The following is a 23,209-nucleotide window of genomic DNA, read 5'->3' as shown; positions in this document are numbered from 1 at the left end:
ATTTCTTTCTTTGTTTTTGGCTTGACCTATTTTTCATTCAGTGGAGAGATACTCAGTTTGCATAAGTTTGTGAGAGTTCTCGTGTTTCTGTTGTTATTGATATCCAGCTTTAATCAGTGGTGGTCTGATAGAAAGCAGGGAGTTATTTCAAGTTTTCTATTTCTTTTGAGACTGGCTTTGTGACCAGTTTTAGAGGGAGTTCCATGAGGTGTTGAAAAGAAGGTGTATTCATTTGTGTTTGGGTGAAATGTTCTGTAAATGTCTTTTAGATCCATTTGGTTTATAATATCTGTTCGCTCCAATATTTCTCTGTTTAGTTTTTGCCTGGATGACCTGTCCACTGATGAGAGTCGGGTACTGAAATCTCCCACCATCATTGTGTAAGGATCAATAGATGATATTAGCTGTAGAAGTGTTTCTTTTACAAAAGTGAATGTTGTTGTGTTTGGGGCATAGATGTCATCTTGGTGACTTTTTCCATTGACAACTGTGAAGTGTCTTTCCCCATCTCTTTTGAATAGTTTGAATCTATTTTAGGTATTAAAATGACTATACCAGCTTGCTTCTTAGGTCTATTTGCTTGGAATAGCTTTTTCCAGCCTTTGACCCCAAGGTAATATCTGTCCTTGATGCCGAAGGTCCGTGGGCAGACTACCTTGTCTTCTGGCAGGCATGGCCTGTGGTTAAGCAGAGAGATATCTGCCCAAGCTGGCGGCTGGGGCCCAGAGACAAGTGGAAGGAGGGAGGCCAGAAGGGGATGGTCTGTGGGATCCACAGGAAGTATGAAAGTGGGGAAAGGAAGCTGAAGCTGGTGTTTGGTTGTAATGCTAGGGATGAGCCAGAAGGATTGAGTCTTCTGGGGGAACAGAGCAGAGCAGGTCTGCAGGCAGGCTACTTGGTCTTTGGGCCCAAATCTTCTTTCAAATACGCTTAAAATGTCTAGTGGCTTTTAGCATGATATAGCAGGGGCTGTTCATACTGAATTGCAGGATGTGTGTTGAAAATACTCCTCTAATATGAAGATGCCCTACTCACATTTGTCTAATAAGAAACTTGACTTTCAGGTTTGGTTTTATTGTGTTGGTACTGACCATGACCATTGCATAATGGTAACTAAACTAACTGTAGATCAAAGTGCCAGCTCTGGCATGGTCCTTGCAGGTAACTCTTTCCCTGCTGTTCTCTAGCCAATCATGTTGAAACAAACTTGAGAGAATGCCAGGGCAGCGTGCAGCACACGCTTAGGGTCCATGCTTTAGAAGGCAACACTGACAGGAAGTCGTTCTTGCCAACCTTAAGAACAGCCAGGAGAATAAAGAAGGGCAGAAGCAGCTACCCCCTGTTCCCAGAACAACCACTAGAAGATGTGAGGCCAGTGCCCTGTGAGTCAGTCACTCTCAGACTTCTTTGAATGAAGGTGCCACCACCCCTTGCTTGAGCTCCACAGTGAGCAAGACAAATAGGCACACGGAGATTTCAAAAACTGAATTGGATGGATAAGAAAGCTAAAACACCAAGCCTTTGCTGGGCTTTGGAACAATTGAACTGCAAATACCCAGTGCCTAATATTTTTCTGCTTTTTTAATCTTCCATGCAATCTCTCCCATTCATCATGTCTTTTTCCTTTGCAGCGAGCGAAATCCCACCACAATAAAGAAATTGCCAAAGGACCGTCCAATGCCTTTTCCTTCCCTAGAATTTTTCAGTGTTAAATATTGCTTGTAATAAGTGAGATATCAGCTGGGCTCAGATCTCATGTGTAGTCATTTTGATTGAGAGAGATTAGCAGAAGTAAACTTTGATCTGCTCTTTGTCCTCAAAGCTCATTTTTGTTTCTGTTACATCTACTTGGTCTCTCCTTTATTCTTTCTCCTTATGTCTACTTCTGAGGAGTTCATACACTTGTTGTAATTGTTGATTTTTTTTTTTACTGTACCACAAATACAAAAACTTTTAAACTCATCAAATGTAAATCCAGTAAGTTTTCATTTTTTGCACATATCATAAGCCTGCAGCATATTGCTGGCAGGTTAATAATGCTGGCAGTGCCATTCAGAATGTCCACTGTGGTTAATTCACAAAGAAGTTCTCAATATTATGTGGCCCAAGACATTTTTACAGTTCACAGGAACACTGTTTTCATAAGCTAGGGAATTGGGAGAAATATCTAAAACATAAGCCAACTGTCATAAGCCAACTGTTATTAAAATAATTTTTCAATATCTTTTGGTTCTAATGTTCTTTCTCTCAAATTCCATGTATTGTAAAAATATGAAAGATGCCCAATGTCTTTATCATGAAAAAAGCACATATCAGTGGGCAGAAACTACACAGTAAGCTTGATGTAAACTTCAAGTTTTATAAACTTCTACTAGTAAAATAATAGTAAGAGTGCATGATGGGAAGTTCTTTTTGCCTTTTTTAAGCAAAGGAGCTTGTTCTAGTTAGCTTGGCTGTCAACTTGACACAGCCCGAAGTTATTTGAGAGAGTCTTAGTTGAGAATTGCCCTCGTCAGATTGGCCGGTGCCTGTGTCCGTGTGAGATTGATGATTGATGATTGACACGGAAGGGCACAGCCCACTGTGAGCAGCAGCATCCCTAGGAAGATGGGCCTGAGCTACATAAGAAAGGCAGCAGAATCTGAGCAAGTAAAGGATCAGTAAGCTGTGTTCTATGACGGCTTCTGCTTCGAGCTGCTGACTTGAGCTCATGCCCTGACTTCCCTCAGTGATGGATTGTGACCTGGAAGCACAAGAGGAAATAAATTCTTTCCTCCAGGAGTTGTTTGGGGCTAGAGTGTTTTATCACAGAAACAGAAAATTCAAACAAAGCTATTGCTTTGATTAGAAGAGGCTGAACCCAACCCCTCATACCATGTGTCTTAGTCAGGGTTTCTGTTGCTCTGGAGAGACACCATGACCACGGCACCTCTTATAAAGGAAAACATTTAATTGGGTGGCTTACAGTTCAGAAGTTTAGTCAATTATCATCATGGTGGGACACAGCAGCATGCAGGCAGATATAGTGCTGAAGAAGAAGCTGAGAGTTTTACATCTTGCACAGGAAACAGGAAGTGGTCTGTCTCACTGGATGTGGCTTGAGCATATATGAGACCTCAAAGCCCACCTCCACAGTGACACACTTCCTCCAACAAGACCACACCTACTCCAACAAGGCCACACCTTCTAATAGTGCTATTCCCTTTAGGGGCCATTTTCTTTGAAACCACTACACCAAGATAGAGGACTATCTCTTAAGTATGGAAAGACAGGGGTTTCAAAAGCTGTGGGGCAGGTTTGGGTCTAAGTACCCTGTAACTTATCATCCATCTTGTGTTGGGAAAAAAGATCAAGTAACTGTCCAGCCATCACCATCATCCCCAACACCACCCCCTGCTACCTGCATCAGGACACTGTCTCCTGATGCTGGCCTCTCCTCTACAGAAAGTCCTTCACAAGGTGGTTTTACAGAGCAGAATAATGTACTGGGAACCAGTTACAGAGCATCACCTAAGCCCCTCTGGTACTGATAGCACATGGTATGAACAGAAGTAAAATTGGAGCTGACTGTTGGAGACCAGTTATTCGTTTATTGGTAGGTACCAAAATAGAAAACAATTGTTTCATTTTAAGACAACAAAAACTTAAGTGAATTTAAAACAGAAAACTTTCTGTGTCTGAATAATAACATTGGGAATTCTTCCATATATACCTAATTGGTTAGGAAGACAATCAAAGTTTAAGTAAATACTATGTCTTCCTTATGTATTTTTATCTCTCTAAACAAGGCATGAGTATGTAGACTCAGAGGAAGTGTGCATATGTTAAGTCAAGGTAAGGCAGGTACGCTTAGGAATAAGGCATGCCTAGCTGCTCCCATCAGCCAATGTAAGCATACATGTTCTCTGTCATCTTGTTATTTTTATGTCTGAAAATTTTATATGTTCCCATAATGTGTTTGGATCAAATATACTCCCATTCTTTCCCTCCAGAAATTCTACCTTATCTTCCCCACTATTTATCCTTCCCAATATTACATGCTTTTTAAACCCACTGAGCCCATTTAATGCTGCGTATATGCGCATGGGTATAGGACCCTCTACTGGAGCATTAGTAATGTCTCAGGGTCCACATCATTTAAGAAAACTATCCTTCTCCAAGCAACTACCATTTACCAATGACTCCTCACCAAAGGGTGAGACTTCATGACCACCTCCCACATCAGTGCTGATTTTCTTCTGACTTGATCTCACATAGGGCTTGTGTATTCTGTCATACTCACTGTGAGTTCATATGTGCAATGGCCTTGACAAGTCCAGCAAGCCCCATTTTGCTGTAGATGTTCATTACCTGTGGGTTCTACAGTAGTGCCCCTCCCCCCCCCAGTAATCCCTGAGCCTTGGAGAAAGAGGTGTGAGCTAGATGTCCTATTTACAGTTGAGCATTCCTAATCTCTTATTCTTCATGTTGACCAATTGTGGGTTTCTATATTAATCTCAATCTACGACAAAGAGAATCTTCTCTGATGAGGATTGAGAGATGCACTAATCTATTAATGTAAAGATGAAAACTTACGAGGAAATTTATATCTATGTCCATTTAGAAGAAGGATAATATTAGGTTCATACCTAGGACCTAGGACCTAGCCAGTCGTGGGGTTTTGCCCAGCTAATGGTACCAGACATGAGTTCCATCTTGAGGTGCTGGCTTTAAACCAGATGAGGAAGTGGCTGGACTCGCCTAACATCCATGCCACTCTTGCACCAGTGGGAATATGTCATCAAATCATTTGTTATTGTAGCTCACAGAGTTCACAGTCTGTCATCTTGTTTTCAGTCAGAGTGATTCCATCATTCTTATTTTTATTGATGTTAACTCACATTGCTATGAAATTTAAATATGTTTGGTGGTAAAGATACATGAATGCATAGAAATTGCTATGTAAACATTAAAGGTAGGTAGCAAAAACAACAGGGTAATGCCTTGAGTTGTAATTCTCAAGAAAGGTTCCATATTCTCTCTGTTCAAGCAAGTCTGGAGAAGCCTGCATTAAGCTTATTTAGCCAAGGAGCTGCATTTTTTGTGCATCTATTAGACAGTGCAGGACATTTACTTTTCTAATTTGAAGTAAACTTGCTAATACAATATCATGAGTCAATGCCTTGGATATCAAGTACAGCAGTTCCTCAATTCAGGCTACATGAACCTGTTTTAGCAACATTGTATAGTTCTGTTCCCAAGACCTTTCATGGAGGTGGGTGGCTGTAGCAGCATGATAAACATGAATACAATTCTTAGAGGTCAAAGCACTCAGTGCTCCTACATTGTGTATTCTAAGGGTACATCCCAGTTGTGGATGTATTGGCCAGAGACATCAGGTTGTTTGATTCTATCTAGTCTTCAGTATATAATAGTGACAGAAAGGTAAATGCAACATGCCAGTTTCAGTCATGGGATGGAACTCTGATGAGTGTCTGTGGAATGCCCAACTCAATAAATGATGCTAGAAAACCATCCCCACATTTGAAAGGTCTGTACTGTGAAAAGAGCTTGAAGGAAGGACTGAGGAGGGTCACAGTGCTTAAGGAAGTTCCTGCTCCTGAGGCTTTCAGGTACCAAAATGCAAGAGACAACCTGACCTGTGCCCGTTAACTTCTTGAACTGCATTTGTCTTATACACAAGTTGGAAATTGTGTGTTTCCTTCCTGTACCCCCAGGGCAATGCAAAACAAAAGTGGCAATAACAGATGGGAATGTTCTTGAAAAAAGTAGGGCCACTGTGCTGTGCAAGCTATGAGGAGTAGCATATTCCTCTCTTGGTAACCTTAATTGAAGCTTTTTTTTTCCACTTTGGCAGTGGTGCACATCAATTTGCTAAACCAAGAATGAAAGAATGTGATTGGTAATCCATCATTAGGCCACTTGCTGTACTCAACACACTGTCCCAATGTGCTCACGTCAGACTTCATTCCTGTAACCGAATCTTTATTATGGAAACACTAACTCATCCTGTCTAGGGCAGACTATTGTTTTATGAAATTTTTGTCTGGTGAGAATGCTTGGATCTTGATAGATATCAATTCTAACCAAAAAGGAAAAGGCCCTTCATAGGTTTTTCTCTCCCGAAGCTATAATTAGTTAAGTTTGAATATTCTCACTTCTGCTAAAATTAGGCAATGAGTTGAGATAATTATTTTGAGGGCTATCACACTTAATAGTTAATCAAATTAGCTGAATCCTGTTCAAATGTGTATCATCTGCTTTTATCATTTTCAATATTTCTAAAACTCAATTCATTTCTGGTTTAGAGAAGTACTGCATCCAGCCTCTTTTTAATTAGCTGCCATTTTTATTTTTAGAATTGTTCTCATGCTAGTTAAACGTGCATCACCTGACCACCTTCTGGCTGACATCCCCACTCATCTCCTTACAGTCCTTGGCACTCAGCAGTGTGGGAATTTCTCAGATCTAACTCAGTGACTCCTCTGGATAGAACTTCGAGGTGCCAAAAATACAATTCATTTTGTGTTCCCAACAGATGAGAAGGGTTATTTATTGGTGGGGGGGGGGGGGGGCGTGCATAACTCTTGGGAAAGCTGTATACCACGCAGAGTAAACATGGAAGATTCTGCCTCATTTAATAGTATTTCTTTTTCAAAAGGTTAGTTACTCTTTGAATCATCTTCTCAAGCCAACTGCTAATCAATTCAGGCATGTGAAATAGGTTCTTGTGTATGTTATAAGTTGGTGCTTGCTTTTGAAAATCACAGTTACTAGGTAAAGCTAAAGAAACTATGGCATACCTTCTAGAATATATCTCAACCTCTGCCCACACTAGCCATTGCGTTCTCCAAATGATTCTTCCTACCTACGCCCCACTTCCACAGTTTTCCTACTATTTAAAGTCTCTAATCAAGTACGGTAACAGATACATTAAAAAAAATCATTTAAAAATAATTCAACTCTTCCAATATCTGTTGCAATCTAACATGTGCGGAGCAGATCTGGTGCTGGAAAGGGGACTGGGGTGATTAACCAGGGGGCTGCCCTTGTCGCTGCCATTTTCACATCTGTCAGAGTCGAAAAGGATGCCTCAAGAAGAAAGGAACTGGGAAAAAGTAATTTTACCTTTGCAACTGAATGTCGGTCCGAGACAGCTTCTTGGTTGTGGGTGGGAGTCCATGTCCACTTCCCCCTCTCATCAGCACTTGGGACCCCATCTGACCTGAACCTGTGCAGGCCCTGTTCTTGCTGCCTCTGTCTCTGTGTTCACGTGTGCTGCAGTCCTGTTGTGTTGGAAGACACTGTTTCCTTGGAATCGTACATCCTCTCTGGCTCTTAGAATCTAAGCCCTGTGCCCAGCAGAAGATGGCCAACACAGAATGAATTCAACAGTGTTTTTATACACTTTTTGTCTCATATTGCTTTGTTTATGTGTTTTTTGTTTGGTTGGTTTTGGTTTTGTCTTATTGGCCTTTTGCTTGAATATTAATTATGGTTTTCGTTTTTGTGTTTTTATATTTTTGTTTATGTGTGTGTATCTTTTTTTTTCCTTTCTGAAATTCCAGTTTATTTGGGTTTTTTTTTTTTTTGTTCATTTGTTTTCTAAAGAGAGAGAGAAAGGAGTTAGAGATGGGTGGGTAGGAAGGTGGGCAGGATCTAGAAGTTGGGGGAGGGGAAATGGTGATCAGAATAATTTGTATGAAAAATATTTTTCAGTAAAAATAATAAGAGAGAGAATTTTACTTATGAATTATTAGAAGGGAGCCAGCCTTAATAACTGGTGTCCATATATGGAGTAAAAGAGTACACATTTACCTTGATATATCAGGTTATGCATGCTCACATTGCACTGGACAAACAGGAATTCATGCAGAGGATAACCTTGCCATCATCCGTAAGGATGTAACCCATGTAGGAGATGAAGTTGGTTAGGAACCCAATGTGGGGCTGGAGGAATGGGATGGTGTGTTTCTTTTGCTTTTTTTTTTTTTTTTTTCTGTTCTTGCTTTTTTATTCCCTGAGCTAATCTTCTGTGCTGTGCTATTTTTATGTGATGGGCATGCTGCCATGGGGGAGACAGCTAGGGACTGGTTTTCCTTACTAGTCTCCTCTTATGCTCAAGTGCAGACGCCACCACGGATGTCTGCTTAGCTGCATTGTTTGACCATGTGTTGGATGGTCTGCCTTGCCGGTTTTATAGACACAGACACAGCGAGCAGGGCTGATCCATTCAGAAAGACTTCTTTGTGGTTAGCAAGATGAAGAGTGTATGCTGCAGGTCTCAACAGTTAGCTTTTGTGGTCATTTTCTAATGATGGAAATGCCCCACTCCTTTTCACCTCAGCTCCTCAGCTCAGCAGCACAGAACTTTGAGGTGTGAGCTTCACCTCTTCCTAGTCTCACCTCCCTTGCCTACTTCAGAGATTACTCCAGGTTTCTGAGCTCGTTTTCAGTGATCCTGACCATGCTACCTGTAGGACTGAAATCCCCTAAACCATATAGTGCTAGCCAAGCCAGTGTCCTAGGAGGAGGCTGCAGATACCAATTTCACATGCAAAATGCTCTAGTTCCTTAATGGACTTGTCATGTCTAATTAAATTTTACTTGTCTTTAAATGTAACATAGCTGGTAAGGTCATGGTTACAGATGTTATTTACTTGATTACATGGTGGTGAGATTCAGCATCATCATTTACCATGAAAACCTACAGTTAAGGATAGTACACAGATAGAAAAGGCACTTTGTAACTGTTGCTCCGAGTTGAATTGACCCAGGCTGATCAATGCATTTGGTACATTTCCAGGCATAGTAGTAGTCTTTGCTGACAATTGTTTGTCTTATCATGTGTTTAAGAAACTTTCACAAGGATATGTTCAATGCATTCTGAAGGATTCATTAGAAGAGGGTTCCATTTGAAGAAACTGTCATTCAAATTTTACAGTATAACCTGTTAGATGAGGCAATAAAGACAAGCAAAGTAGGAAGAAGGCTTTTATAGTGAGCCTAATTTGAAATGTAATGTTAACCACAGTTGTATGTGTTTCACTTTGGTCATAAATCTTTATTTTATTGATCTTGGATTAGTAAGCCATCCTGCTTCTCCAATCCGAGTGGTCTGATTGGAATCCGAATGAGCTGTGGGAATACCAACTTCTATATTGTGTTGATGATGTCAGTTTTAACTATGAGCAACAGCCTAGTATTTAATCACACCATGTGTGAGTATTTTGTAAGCAGGCTTCTGCTTTGATACTTTTTTACAAAGGCACTGTGGCTGAGCGGGGACTTAAGACAGGGTCTTAGGCAAGCATGAGAGAAAATCAGGAATTCTCTGCTGGCAGTAAAGCTGATTGTCTGTGGTTGCATACTTGTCCTAACCAGTAATACTAAGGCTGTGACAAGTGTCCTACCATAGGAGGTAGTTGGTGACTCACATGAGAGCAAGCACACTTGGTATAAACCTAAGTGTAGACACAGGAGGGTATGAGAAAGCTCCAGGCCTTACACTCGACCATCCAAGTGCATTCCAGTATTACCAGCAAAGGAAGTAGCTCTCTGAAACTTCTGTATTAAAAGGTTGACCATCATTCCATTCTTTAAATGAAGGGGAGGATGTATTTCTCTCTCAAACACTGTCAGTCACTGCTAACACCTGATCAGAATGAGGATACTTGTCACAGTAAATGGGAGCTGAGTTCTCCTTTTCTTCACTGGTCAAACCATTTTGTATTAGTTTAATTGTTTCTATTCTGTTGTTGTGATAATGATGATGATGATGATGATGATGATGATGATGATGATGATGCAGTCTCACTATGTAGCTCAGCCTGGCCTCTAACTTGATGTCAGTCTCCAAGTACTGGGATTCTAGATGAGAGCCATCACAGCCAACTCTTGTGTCAGATTCTTGATAAACAGGACAGTTATCACCACAAATGTTAAGGCATATAAAAAATCTACATAATGCTGTGCATATCTAAAGTTTTGCATCCCATATTTTCTAAGGTAGAAGAGAACATACTTTTTGGTGTCTGGGAAAATCAAAAATGGTTTACATTTTTTTTACTTTATTTATTTATTTATTTACATTTTATGGGGTGTGGATTTGGGGAAGGCAGTTTCAAAAACAGTTCTTAAAGGACACAAGACATGAAAGTTAATCCTGAGTGACTAAAGGCAAGATAGATAGATAGATAGATAGATAGATAGATAGATAGATAGATAGATATAGATATAGATATAGATATAGATATATAAGTCTGGCTTGGTTCAGAGTGATAATGTTTAAAATAAAACAGTAACAACAACAGTAGCAAAATCACCTCACCCAGTATTAGGAATTTTTCTATTCTTTTCCTTTGTGTGTGTGTGTGTGTGTGTGTGTGTGTGTGTGTGTGTGTGTGTGTGTGCAAGGTTCCTTTGGCAAATATTGAACTAAAACATTCAACGATGGCATTTTCTTCGTGTTCTTTTTGCCCACCAGCTGAGAGAAGGCTAGGAAACAGGCACCTGAGTTGGTATTCCCAGAGACCAACCAGAATCCAGGAAGGCTGCCCATGGTCACCAGATTTGAAAGGTGCTGCCTCCTTCAAGGACACATACCATTTTTACACTTCCTGAAGGGCAACACGAACGTGCATACCAAGGGCAACCTGATTCTACATTATCAAGTGTGTGGGCATTATGTGCACAAGTCTTTAGTGATCCAAATCTTGTCAAAAACAAAAAACAGGGCATCAAAATATGTAGAATGGAATAAGCCAGTTCACAGAATCTACACAATTATTTTTACTAACAAAAAAATATTTTGTAAAACACCAGTCATGAAACCTCAACCTAGTTAAATGCTCTTTTAGTTTGTACCATTTTAAATAAACAATGCCAGCTTAAGTGGAAATTTACAATGTCTATACTAATTCTCAAATGAAGAAATAAATGGAATCTTGCATAGATTAGATCCCAGTAAACAATAAGCCTGAAAATACATGGACTCTTTGTACCTTAGGTGCAGAATATTGGAACCTCTTTAAGTCTTTAAAGTAATATGGCCCCCTTTGCCTTAGCCAACCTAACAACTTGTAATCCTTTGATTCTCATGTTTTACATAGGACTTATGATGTAATTCACTCATTGCTAAACATTTTTGCATTTCACTTTGGTAAAGATTTTTTTGAGAAAATGTTAGTCTTAGAACACAGCATTAAAGTGATCTGAGACTGTACTTTCATTGGACTCTTTAGTCCTTTTATTATAATATATATTACAACAGAGCACATATATTAACAATGTCACATTATGTACACAAACGTAAATGGACTTAACTGTTTACCTAAGCCAGTCCATGCTATTGGGCCCCACATGCAGTTCTTCCAAACTGTTTCCCTTGCAGTTTCTAGAAAGGCAATCTCTAACTGCTGTCCTACCCTCTCTCCCAACCCTTGGTCATGGAACCATTCTCCATCCTACTCTATCACTAAAGAGAAAAGAAATGAACAATTTGGTCACCTTAATTGTATTAAACTGTGAAAGTTTAACCCACTGTGGGAGTTTGAATGTATTCAGCCCCCATAAGCTCATATGGAATGGCACTATTAGGAGGTGTGGCTTTGTTGGAGTGAGTATGGCCTTGTTGGAGGAAATGTGTCACTATATGGGCGGGCTTTAAGGTTTTCTATGCTCAGGATACCACCCAGTGTCACAGTTGACTTCCTGTTGCCTGCAAGATGTAGCACTCTCAGCTCCAGCACCACGTCTGCCTCTATGCCACCATGCTTCCCTTCATGATCATAATAGATTGACCCTCTGAAACTGTAAGGGAGCGACTCAATTACATGTTTTCTTTATCAGAGTTGCCACGGTCATGGTGTCTCTTCGCAGCAATAAAAACCTAACTAAGACACCCCCTCACCTTTTAGCCTTGCCTCATGGCTTCAGACACAAAAATGGAATTAACTGCCTTTCACTTCCAAAGACTTCTCAGACCTTAGGGACCCTAAAGAATGACCTGGGGTTGGAGAGGAAAAGGGGACCAAGATTCTTACTGCATAACAAGACTTGCTTTTTCTAGCATTCAGACTAAGGGGTGAAAGCAGCTGTGGAGTGTGGAGCGGTTAGCAGCCAGCTACCTTGAGTTGTGCTGACAAGTCAAAACTGCAGAAACCCAGGTCAGAAAAAGACTGCATTGTTCCTCCTTTGAATCTCACGAAGCTCTTAATGTATCAGCATGTTCTTTATAAAATAGCAACTGGATCTTACCCCTCCCCCAACCTACAGAGTCTTCTCAACTGACTGTCCACCTCCTATGTGAAGCCTTCCACAACCACCCCAAGCCAAACCAATTTTTCATCTTCCCCAAATTGATCTTATAAGCCCAGAGCACAGTTGCTTGTGGCTATCATCATCCTGTGGACCATATTTCCCTTCCCCTCCTCAATTAGCCTCAAAGTTTCCAAACAACAGAAAGAGATGAAATGTTTTCCCTACTGCCCAATTTTCCTTTGCTAAAAGTGTTCAAATTCAGGTGTGAGAAGATGTGTTCATTTGTTTTTTTTTTTTTTTGAAACACACTAACGAAGACATTGAAAAAGAACATTATGTTCTTAAAGGACTCAACAAAGTCAGCCAAGAGGTCTTCTACCTGGGAATAATTACGCTTGATTGCTTTCTTCACTCAGCTAGGGAAAATATAGGCTCTGATAACTTGAGAAAAAGCCCTAGCTGTCCAATAAAGCATCCGTGTGCTGTAGGTGACATATTGGAAACAAAAGTGTTCCAATGAGTTCTCAGCAGTGGTAACTCCTGGTCCTTTGCATGTTGGGCACATGGCCTGGCACACAGGGTTGAATGGATAGCTTCTTGGTAATGGGGTGGTTTCCATGAATTGTGAACATTACAGGATCAGTTGTGTCTCCTTTAGGCCTTACAGATTGGGAGGCTATAAAGAAACCACACATTCACTATTATCTGACATAGGTTTATTTATTTACTTAATTACTTAGAGACAAGGTCTCATGTAGTCTGGGCTGACCTTAAACTTTGTATGTATGCAAGGATGGATGACCTTGAGCTTTTGATCGATCTGGCACCACCTTCAAGTGCTAGAGATCAAACCCAGGGTTTCATGCATGCCAAGCAAGCACTCTTCCAACAAAGCCACATCCTTTGCCCCTGATATTTTAAAGCCAAAAGAGCAGCCCAAACTAAGAAATTCCACAGGTAAGTCTCTTCTCAACATTTTTGCTTTCAACCAGGACAATATTAAGGTCCCAAGACCAGTCTCCCACGCTCACAGTGTGAATGTCCCAAATGCTCAATGGTTGAAGTGTCTCTTAATCCTGTCGTCAGAACATCCTGCATCACTTCCCTTCCAGAGGCAGGGAGGAAAGGACATGTCCGTCTCCTCACATCGGTGGTTGGCAGATTTGTCTTCCGGTGGCTTATGATAGAACCACAGGCGTGCTGAGCTCAACAGAAGCAAGCTCTTCGTCAGAGTTGAGTTGATTTAACGATAAATATATCAAGCAATTTGCTGCGAGGACTAACTATCCACACACAAAGCATCCTCTCCAAACCACTTTGAATGCTGTCATTAGACAATAAATATGCCCCATTTGGGGGTTTTCAAGTCAAAGCACTTCTGTCAGACACTTCCTCTCCTGTCATCAACTGAATGCAGACACTCTTCTATTTCCGTAATTTAAACATCAGCATTTTCTGTCCAAGCTAAAATAAGCCACTAAAATAAGGATAAGAGCAGATATCAAAATATCATATTACAGAGCCCTATGTTTTATTTATTACTGCCTGGAGCTAAGATACTGCCTATTCCCATGGGGTTCTTTCTCCTGCCCCATGCTGCCACACACTAGACAATTTATCAGCAGAAGAAGGTGCCATTTAGAGGTCTGTTGCAGGTAAAGTGTTTCCTATAACTATTAGAAGCTGGCTACATATGTCTAGTTTGGGGGTGGGAGGTATGTAAAGGACCTAACTTGGAACACTTGCCAATTCCACCGAAAAGAATTTTAGGGACAGCCAACTTTGCTGCTTGTTTACTTCCAGAAGTAAATTAAAGGAACAGAATTGAAAGCTACGGGTGGGATACATTAATTGTCTTGCTGGGCTGTTGGTAATGTCTAAAGTGCTTTGTATTCTAAAAACACTCCATAAATCTGTCACTGTAGGTACCTTTATCATTGGGAGAGGCAAGACTGGTAATGATAAAGTGAATTCAGTAAGCAAAGTTGGGTTTTATTCATTTTTCACACAAAGAAAACTGTGCCAGGTTGGTAAATGCTGTATTACAGAATCACGCAATAAAAGCTCATTGGAGAGACAAGGTTACCACAGTACACCGCATTAGACGATTTGTCAAGGTCGCCTCCCCTGCTAGTGATCCAACTGCTGTTAAATTATACAGATCCCAATCTAAGTTCATAAGGTTGTATCAGCCACCATACATTTTATTTACTTCCGTGGATATCAACGTGACATCTGTTGAGGCTGTGGCCTTTCTTAATCATGAAATAAATGCTTCCCATGGGTTTCCTCATTTCATCTTTTAAATAATCTTACAGATTTTGTATCATTATTGTTCTTGCTTTAAAAACTGAAATCACTGAAGGTTAGAGCCATAAAGTCACTCCCAAAGACACCCAGTCCTACGTCTATGGACTACCAGACCCTTGGCCTTTGCCATGAGCAAGTACAGTCGATTCTCTGTACTGTGTATTCCTCAGCCAGGATTCATCCACCTGCATATCAAAATTATTTGATTAATATTCATGTACGTTAGTCACATGCTGAGTTTTTCTTTTTAGTCGTATGACATCATTTAGTCGTACACAGCATTTATGTTGGGTTGAGTAAGAGAAGTGATGGACAAGTGATTTAAAGTATGAGGAAGGATGCACATGTGCTACTTTATGTGAGACCTGGGCTTCCATAGATTTGGGTATCTACAGTGTGGTAGTGAGGAGGTCCTGGACCCAGTGGACACTGGGCAGCAGTACTGTGCCTTCTGTGTGTGTATTTGATTGACACACAGTGCCTTCATGCATCCTCGTTTCTCCTCTGTTCCCGTCTCTCCACCGTTCATCTTCTTCTGCCTTCACCGTTCCTAAACTGTCCCCTCCCTTTTCTTCTCTAAAGGCAAATACGCCATGCGAGACCTGGTCCACCGGCTTCCTGGAGGGAACAACAGTAACAACGCAGGGAGCAAGGCCATGTCAGACGACACCGTGACGGCCGTGTGCTGCACCCTGCACGAAGTGATCACCAAGAACATGGAGAACGCCAAGGCCTTACGGGATGCCGGTGGCATCGAGAAGTTGGTCGGCATCTCCAAAAGCAAAGGAGATAAGTAAGTCGGGGCGGCATTGTCTGTGCATTGATGTCAGGGGTGGTATTGTCTTTGCCCTGGAGTAAGTCAGGGGTGGCATTGTCTTTGCCCTGGAGTAAGTCAGGAGTGGCATTGTCTTTGCCCTAGAGTAAGTCAGGGGTGGCATTGTCTTTGCCCTAGAGTAAGTCAGGGGTGGCATTGTCTTTGCCCTGGAGTAAGTCAGGGGTGGCATTGTCTTTGCCCTAGAGTAAGTCAGGGGTGGCATTGTCTTTGCCCTGGAGTAAGTCAGGGGTGGCATTGTCTTTGCCCTGGAGTAAGTCAGGGGTGGCATTGTCTTTGCCCTGGAGTAAGTCAGGGGTGGCATTGTTTTTGCATTGCTAAGGAAGACTTCATGTCCCATCCTGCAATCAGAGTTCCTTCACAGGGCAGCCAACCAGCTTAGCCTGCAAACGTGGCATTGTCTTCCTGCTGTTGTGCCTCCTCTGTGGTTGAACGTCCCTGTATCAATGGACCCATGTCCTTTGGCTCTGTGTTCCAAGTCATCACATAGGAGTTTTCTCGCTGTGTCCTTCCTACAGAGTCAGAGAGAACTAAATTCGAATCTAGCCTTCTCCTTTACTCGCTGTGAGATTCTGGGCAGGTAATTTAATTTAACAAGTTACTATGCCCTTGCTTTCTAACCTAAAACTGAAGGCAGGCCTGTCCTGATACCCTTCCTGGAATCAGGGATCATCAAACCTGAAGAGATAAGTAGAAACTCCCCAGGCAGAGAGCAGAGTGCAAAGAAGGGCTTCCAGCCAAAGGGAACAAAAAGAAGCAGCTTGCATAGGCCCCAGAGGAGGGGACTGGACCTCCCTCCATTGAATCTACCAGGCCGAGCTGAATCCCCAGGGGAGTCCTTGCCCTGGAGGAGATGGGAATGGGGGGTGAGCTGGGGGAGGGTGGGGAGGACTGGAGGAGGGAGGACAGGGGAATCCGTAGCTGATATGTAAAATTAAAAAAAAAAGAAGAAGAAGAAGCAATTTGGTCTCCAAGCCATTGCACCTCCTCCATATGTGGGGATGTTCCTTGTGATTTAAGAATCAAGGGGATCTTACTGTATGCAACTAAAAAAAAAACCTTCATCAGCCAGGATGTTAGTGTATCAGCTAGTATATCAACCTTTACAGAAACCTTCACTACCCTTAATTAAATTTTGTCTTCTGGAAGTCCCTCAGTGTAATCAAAGAAGATTAAATGGGTAAACTTTTTATTATCAAGGGCCTGCCGACTTCTTGCCGTTTTATTCCCTGCCTCCCATTCCTTTACACCTAAATGCTAAATAATTAATTTTTCTTTTGTTATTAGAGAGGGTGAGGTATGCTCTTTGAGACTCTCTGGAAACTCTGTCTCATTATTTCATTTAACTCGGGTTATTGGCAATGTGTTCTAAAAGTTTCGGGGGAGGTTTTTAAATACCCTGAGATTCTTAAATAGGTCCATTCAGCAATTCAACATTAGATTTGAATATGTTCTTGTGTCAAGGAACGAAGCCCATTGGACTTGGGCAATTGTGCAATGTAGATTTGGGATTTGAATTATATACAACTCGTGATGTTCTGTCTGAAAATAAAACACCATAGTTCACAGGTAGGAAGTTGCGTAGTTTTCTTCTTCATGTAGTTTCAGCAGACCTGTGGGTCTCAAGGAAAAGAAATGCTTACTTGCCTTGGGCATTGTGAGCCCAGTATATTATTGTTGTTACTGTTTTTTTTAAAAGCATACACACTTAAAGAAACAATAAAACCACAGTTGACAGGAGCACTCTATTTGCTGTATTTATGAGACATCTCAAGGTTAAAGTACATTCTCTGAATTTAAGGACAAGAAATCTGGGAGTAGATGATTGGACATCTATCAAGTCCTTTCGGTTGTCTGAGTTTAGAAAAGATGCTGTGGTCAGTCTTATGGCCAAAGAAAACTAGTTGGTGAAACTATTTTAAAGTCTTTTTGGAAAAATCACCCATGAAACAATGTGACTCCTCATTGGTGACCTACTAAATTGCCCTGTAAGGTGTGGTCCAGACTTGGTTGTTAAAAGGGGCAGATGTTTTTCATCTGTAGGTGATCTCACGAGTGTCCTTTGACTAAATATTTCTTCATGGACAGTCACTCATTTCATCTAATCGTTCCTTATCTTTTTTTTTCTTTGTCAACAGCCTGGAGTTGTGACTTTAATAACAAGTGTTAAATTGAACTGAATCAGGTCTCTTACAATTACAGTTCTCACGCTGAGTTGGCCCTTCTGTTTTTCATGTGGTTTATCTCTTTTGTATATGAATATACTGAACAGTTGGAGGGTCAAATCAAGGTTTTTATAACGTCTCGTTTCTTACCTACACTTTAGTTTATAATTGCTTTTCACTGCTTTTGAAACCAAATGAGTCCAGGAGAATTGCTCTGATTCTCAGCGTGCCACTCCTATTCGTTGCTCAGTCCTGTGGTAACCGCCAGCATTAAGATTCCCTTGGACCTCTCGGTGTGTTTTAACAAATCAGAAAATCTTTTCAGGAGTAGAACTTTTGAGCTGGGGAGCCAATAACATAGTATAAATACCGGTTCATTCCGGCTATCCTATATAACTATCACAAATATGCCCACACTAAATTGCTCTTAAAAACTCGCTCCTAGAACTACGTTCAGTTCAAATCTGATTTTATTTGTAACAGCATAGGAACACACATGACAAAGTAAACAAACAAAAACACAGAAGAAAACGCACATATGCCCAGCTGTGGTCCTCAGGGTTTAAATATTTGTACCTTTGACTTCTAAGTATGAGCAAGCCTAACCATGTAGTGATGTGAACAAATCAGACTTGTAAGGCACCACAGTGCATTGGAACTGCACCCCTGTGGTACTGGGAAGACATTCAAAGCAACTGGTACTCTGGGATGCACCATGGGTACTCCATGAGGAATTGCACCATCAGACATCTTCAGCCACCCCTGATTTGACAGCTCCCATAAAGATCGAAGCACTATGTAATTGTTATCAACACTTACAGGAGCCGAATGTACACCGTTTTAAAGTCTGATGACTGACTATTTTCATACAATTTTTAAACACACATTATAGACATTCTATCATGTCCCTGCTATCCATTTTCGTGATTTCAACAGTTATATGGGAAATCATGTTGAATGTGTCGTTGTGTTTATCATAAGGCAGAGAAGCTATTAACAGTCTGAACTGTTACTTGTCAGTCGAGAGCTATGTGCTCAGGCTCGGGTTATAATCACTTAGGAACATTGAATTGTTCTAGTCCTTCAGTTGACAGTTACAGCTTTTCAAGCAGATATTTTTATGACATCAGTCTAGTGGCAGGAACCAAAGTAAAGACTAAGAAGAGGCCAGTGTTCCTTTTGACCTTCATGTCATTGTTACACCGTTTCACACTGGCGTTTTAATTGAGAGGCTAAACTGCTTTTCATACAGTCTCTACTTTGTAACTAAGCAAGAAGTTGAAACAACAAAACAAATTACACTGTGTCAGAGGAATTTTTCATGCTAAGTGTGTCAGCCACACCACCACCACCTGAATGCTAATAATGTTCCTCCAGGGTTGCCTGGGCATTGCCAGAGACAAATATCCAGGGGTGAAACACAACAAGAGCATTTAGTCTTTGTGTAACCTTGATCACACAAGGCCATGAAAAGGTTTAAATTTCTCTCTAAGTTACAGGAATTTCAAACTATAGCTGGAGCATGATACTACCATAAATTATAGAATAATTAAACATCCATTCATTTTAATGAAATAAAATAAATGCTACCTTATTGTAGCTAATGTTTTAGGGAGAAAAGTGGAGTTCCTAGGACCTTGGGTTTTTTGTTACAGTACGGCTGCAGTTGGACTGTTTCTCAGAAACAGGTAGCTGTCACTTGCTCTTGAGTAAATGGATGGAGAGGCTCTAACCTCAGCTCGCATAAATTAGAAGCATAAAGACCCAGAAAAGCAGCAGCCATGCTATCCGCATGTCCTGACATTCCATGATTTCATTAGAGAAGGCCTATCATAAACATTCATTTATTTCAGCTCTTAAATCCAAGCCCACCCCAGCCCATCTACCATCTGCTTCCTTTGCATTTCAAAGCCTTTTTTAATTTCAAATATATATTTTTATTTAATGTTTTGAGAATTTCATACATGAGTGTGTACAATTCCACCCTTCCTCTCCCTCTTCCAAACTCCAAATCCCTGCAACCCCCTCTCAAATTCATGATCTCTTAAGACTCCTATAATTTTTATTGTTGCGTGTGTGTGTGTGTGTGTGTGTGTGTGTGTGTGTGTATGAGAGAGAGAGTGTGTGTGTGTGTATGTGTGAGAGAGAGAGAGAGAGAGAGAGAGAGAAAGAGAGAGAGAGGGAGGGAGGGAAGGAGGGAGGGAGGAGAGAGAGACAGAGAGAGACAGAGAGAGACAGAGAGGGTTTGGATGTGTGATCTGCATCCATTTAGGGTCGCTCTTATGTCCATATTTAGGGCTGGCCGGTGGGGAATGGAGAACTTACCAGGGAACTTGCTCCTGACAAAAACTGATTCACTGTCTCTCAGCAGCCATGAGTTGCCTACAGCTCTTCATGTAGGGGTGGGACCCTGTGAGACCCCCCCCCATCCACACTGGCTTGTCAATGGTGTTGTCATTTGTGCAGGTCTAGCTTAGGTCGCCATGTTGTTGAGATTTCATGAGTACAGCATCCCTGTCATTACTATGGCACCCTATCTAGAAGCAGGTGTCCTGGTCCTCTGACTCTTTAGGAAAAGCAGACAGAAAGGTAGTAAGAGTCAAAGACATTTTTGGTCCCACTTCAGAGACTGTTTTCAGTGGACCTGTCAACCATACCAGTTAGTTTCTGGACTATCCATTGCTTTAGAGGCCTCATTACTTGTAACATCCTGGCCAACACCAGTAGTCCCAGGGACCACAGACCCACAACTGGAGCCCACAGCCCAGATTATACCTTCTTCTTGTTTTGCGTATATATAGTGTTGTATGTACGGAAACACAGCCACATTCTTCTTGCTAGTGACAGTTAACTGAGTAACTATGACCACCAACCATACGCCCTCTGCAAACTATCTTACTCCTTACAGAAAAAGTGACCTGGCCCCTAAGGTAGACCATTTCAATGGTTGCCACTCGAATTATGCAGCTGGTGGTGAAACCATTTTTAGAATTAAGTGTCTGCAAGTAGTTAGTACCTCCTCTAAGCCAAGCACTAGTCAAAGCGACTTTCAAGAATGTGGTGATATTGTGTTCCCCAAAATATTGTGCACCCTAATAAACTTATCTGGGGACAGAGAACAGAACAGCCACTAGATATAGAGGCCAGAAAATGGTGGCACACATGCCTTTAATCCTAGCATTCCAGAGGCAGAGATCCATCTGGATCTCTGTGAGTTCAAAATCATACTGGAAATAGCCAGGCATTGTAACAAGAGCCTTTAATCCCAGAAAGTGATGGCAGAAAGCATATAGATATTTAAGACATGAGGACAAGGAACTAGGCCTGATTAAGCTTTTAGGCTTTTTAGCAGCAGTTCAGCTGAGATTCATTCTGGATGAGGACTCAGAGGCTTCCAGTCTGAGGCAACAGGATCAGCTGAGAAATTGGCAAGGTGAGGTGGCTGTGGCTTGTTCTGCTTCTCTGATCTTCCAGCATTCATCCCAATACCTGGCTCCAGGTTTGTTTTTATTAATAAGACCTTTTAAGATTCATGCTACACAAGAATCTGATGGGATTAAATCAATATGGCTATACTGACCTAGTCTCTGTTTTGACATGCAGATTGGCATTGACCAAAGGTGAGAGTTGTGTCTTCATAACAATTACAAAGGCACAATCTGAGAAAAAGTCAATAAGCTATGATTGTGAGTTTCTGTGACCTTGATCCCAAGTACCAAACTTGAGGAGCACACAGGGCTTCGTAGATTCTTGTTCATGGGCATTCTTAGGTATCCATGATAACGTGTGTGTGTGTGTGTGTGTGTGTGTGTGTGTGTGTGTGTGTGTGTGTTTGCTTAGCATCCACAGGCAACAAGAAGCAATTGCCTGTCTTCACACAGGTCAGTGTGCCGGCCCCATACCTGCATTTGTGCCCTGGGGATATGGGTGTCTCCGTTTCTCTTATTACTGGTATAAAAATTCCTAGATTCAGTCAGTGCTACTGAATCACTTTTTTTTCATATTTCCCTTCCATTTTATATGATTAGAGACTATATATGCTTTCTCCCTAAATGTCACGGTTCTGCTGGTTGTGTTTTTGGCATTTCTTTACCAAACTCTAGTGCCTTCCTGCTGTCGTCTTCCAGATATGCCATTGAGAAGAATGGGGACTAGGAAAACAGTACTGTACTGAAGAGAAAAACCAAGAGGATGTAGACTTTGATGTTTCCTGACAAGACACTGTGGTTCCAAACCAAAATGGCATTCATCATGTGCATTTTCTGTCTTTTCTTTATCAGGCACTCTCCAAAGGTGGTCAAGGCTGCATCTCAGGTCCTCAACAGCATGTGGCAGTATCGAGATCTGAGGAGTCTGTACAAAAAGGTATGGATGGCTTTTAAAAAAAAAACCAAACCTGAGGCTCCTGAGCTCACAGGTTTCAGGCCCAAGGGCGCCAAATATGATCATAACAAGAAGCATCCCAGATATAGTGGGTGTTTGTCCAAAAGCCTTGGTAGCTGAAACAAGAGAAGAGAAAGTTTCTATCCGTATACCAAGATACCAAAATGTGAGCCTTCTTGACTAAAGAGATCCAAACTTACACAATCTTATACCATATCATCTTTTTGATTCCCTAAGAGCCTATAATTTCTTTTCAATTATTTTTATTTGTCATCATAGTCATTACTAGTGTGTGTGTGATGTATATGGACACATATGCCATGGTGTACATATGGAGATCAGAGAACAACTCACAGGGTTGGGTCCCTCTTCCACCTTTATGTAGGTTCCAAGAACTGAGCACACGTCTCAGGACTTGCTTGGCAAAAAGCTTTGCCTGCTGAGCCATCTCACTGGCCCTATGATTTCTTTTATTTTCAAATATTCATTTGCTTATTCATTTGTTTATGTGTGAGTGTTTATCTATGTGCCTGAGTGTATGTATGAATGCCACATGGATGTAGGATATCACAGAGGTCAGAAGACATCAAATCCCCTGAATCTAGATTTACGGGAGATTGTGAGCCTCCGTGTGGGTGCTAGAAAAAGAGCCAAGGTCCTTTGAAGAGTAAAGAGTGATTTGAACGACCGAGACACCTCTCCATCCTCCTCTTCCATTTTTAATTAACACATAATACATATACTCATTTATAGACTGCAACATACTGGTTCAATACGTGTATCCATTGGTTATTGGACCACTCAAGATATTTACCTCATCTATTCTCTTAAGCATGTATCATTCTTTATGGTAAAAAAATTCAAGATTCACCCACCTACTTTTTTGAAATGCCTTATATACAATATTTTGAATAATACTAATTCACTTTATTAGAGAAAAGTACTGTAGCTGGAGTTTTCCTGCCTGGCCCACAGTCAGGGCAAATCTCTTTCACCTGCCAGTCCCACAGCCTCTCAGACCCGACCAAGTAAACACAGAGACTTATGTTGCTTTCAAACTGTATGGCCGTGGCAGGCTTCTTGCTAACTGTTCTTATAGCTTAAATTAATCCATTTCCTTTAATCTATACCTTGCCACATGGCTCGTGGCTTACCGGCATCTTCACAAGCTGTTTCTCATCGTGGCGGCTGGCAGTGTCTCTCCGACTCAGCCTTCCACTTCCCAGCTTTATTCTCCTCCTTGCCCCGCCTATACTTC

At 41.3% G+C, this 23,209-nt stretch overlaps 1 protein-coding gene across 1 annotated transcript in view; it reads left to right on the top strand.

Annotated features, from left to right (window-relative positions):
• Ctnnd2 (catenin delta 2) overlaps window positions 1–23,209 on the top strand; it is a 413,610-nt gene that overhangs the window by 348,655 nt on the left and 41,746 nt on the right. Inside the window, exons 15-16 of the mRNA XM_059276731.1 lie at window positions 15,154–15,364; window positions 21,849–21,933. Coding sequence (XP_059132714.1) covers window positions 15,154–15,364; window positions 21,849–21,933 — 296 coding nt within the window. The remainder of the gene's footprint in view (window positions 1–15,153; window positions 15,365–21,848; window positions 21,934–23,209) is intronic.

This window comes from Peromyscus eremicus, chromosome 11, assembly GCF_949786415.1.
Source record: "Peromyscus eremicus chromosome 11, PerEre_H2_v1, whole genome shotgun sequence".
Taxonomy (NCBI): Eukaryota; Metazoa; Chordata; class Mammalia; order Rodentia; family Cricetidae; genus Peromyscus; species Peromyscus eremicus.
Note: the sequence above shows the minus strand (reverse complement) of the source record. Positions and strands in the feature narration are given on the sequence as shown.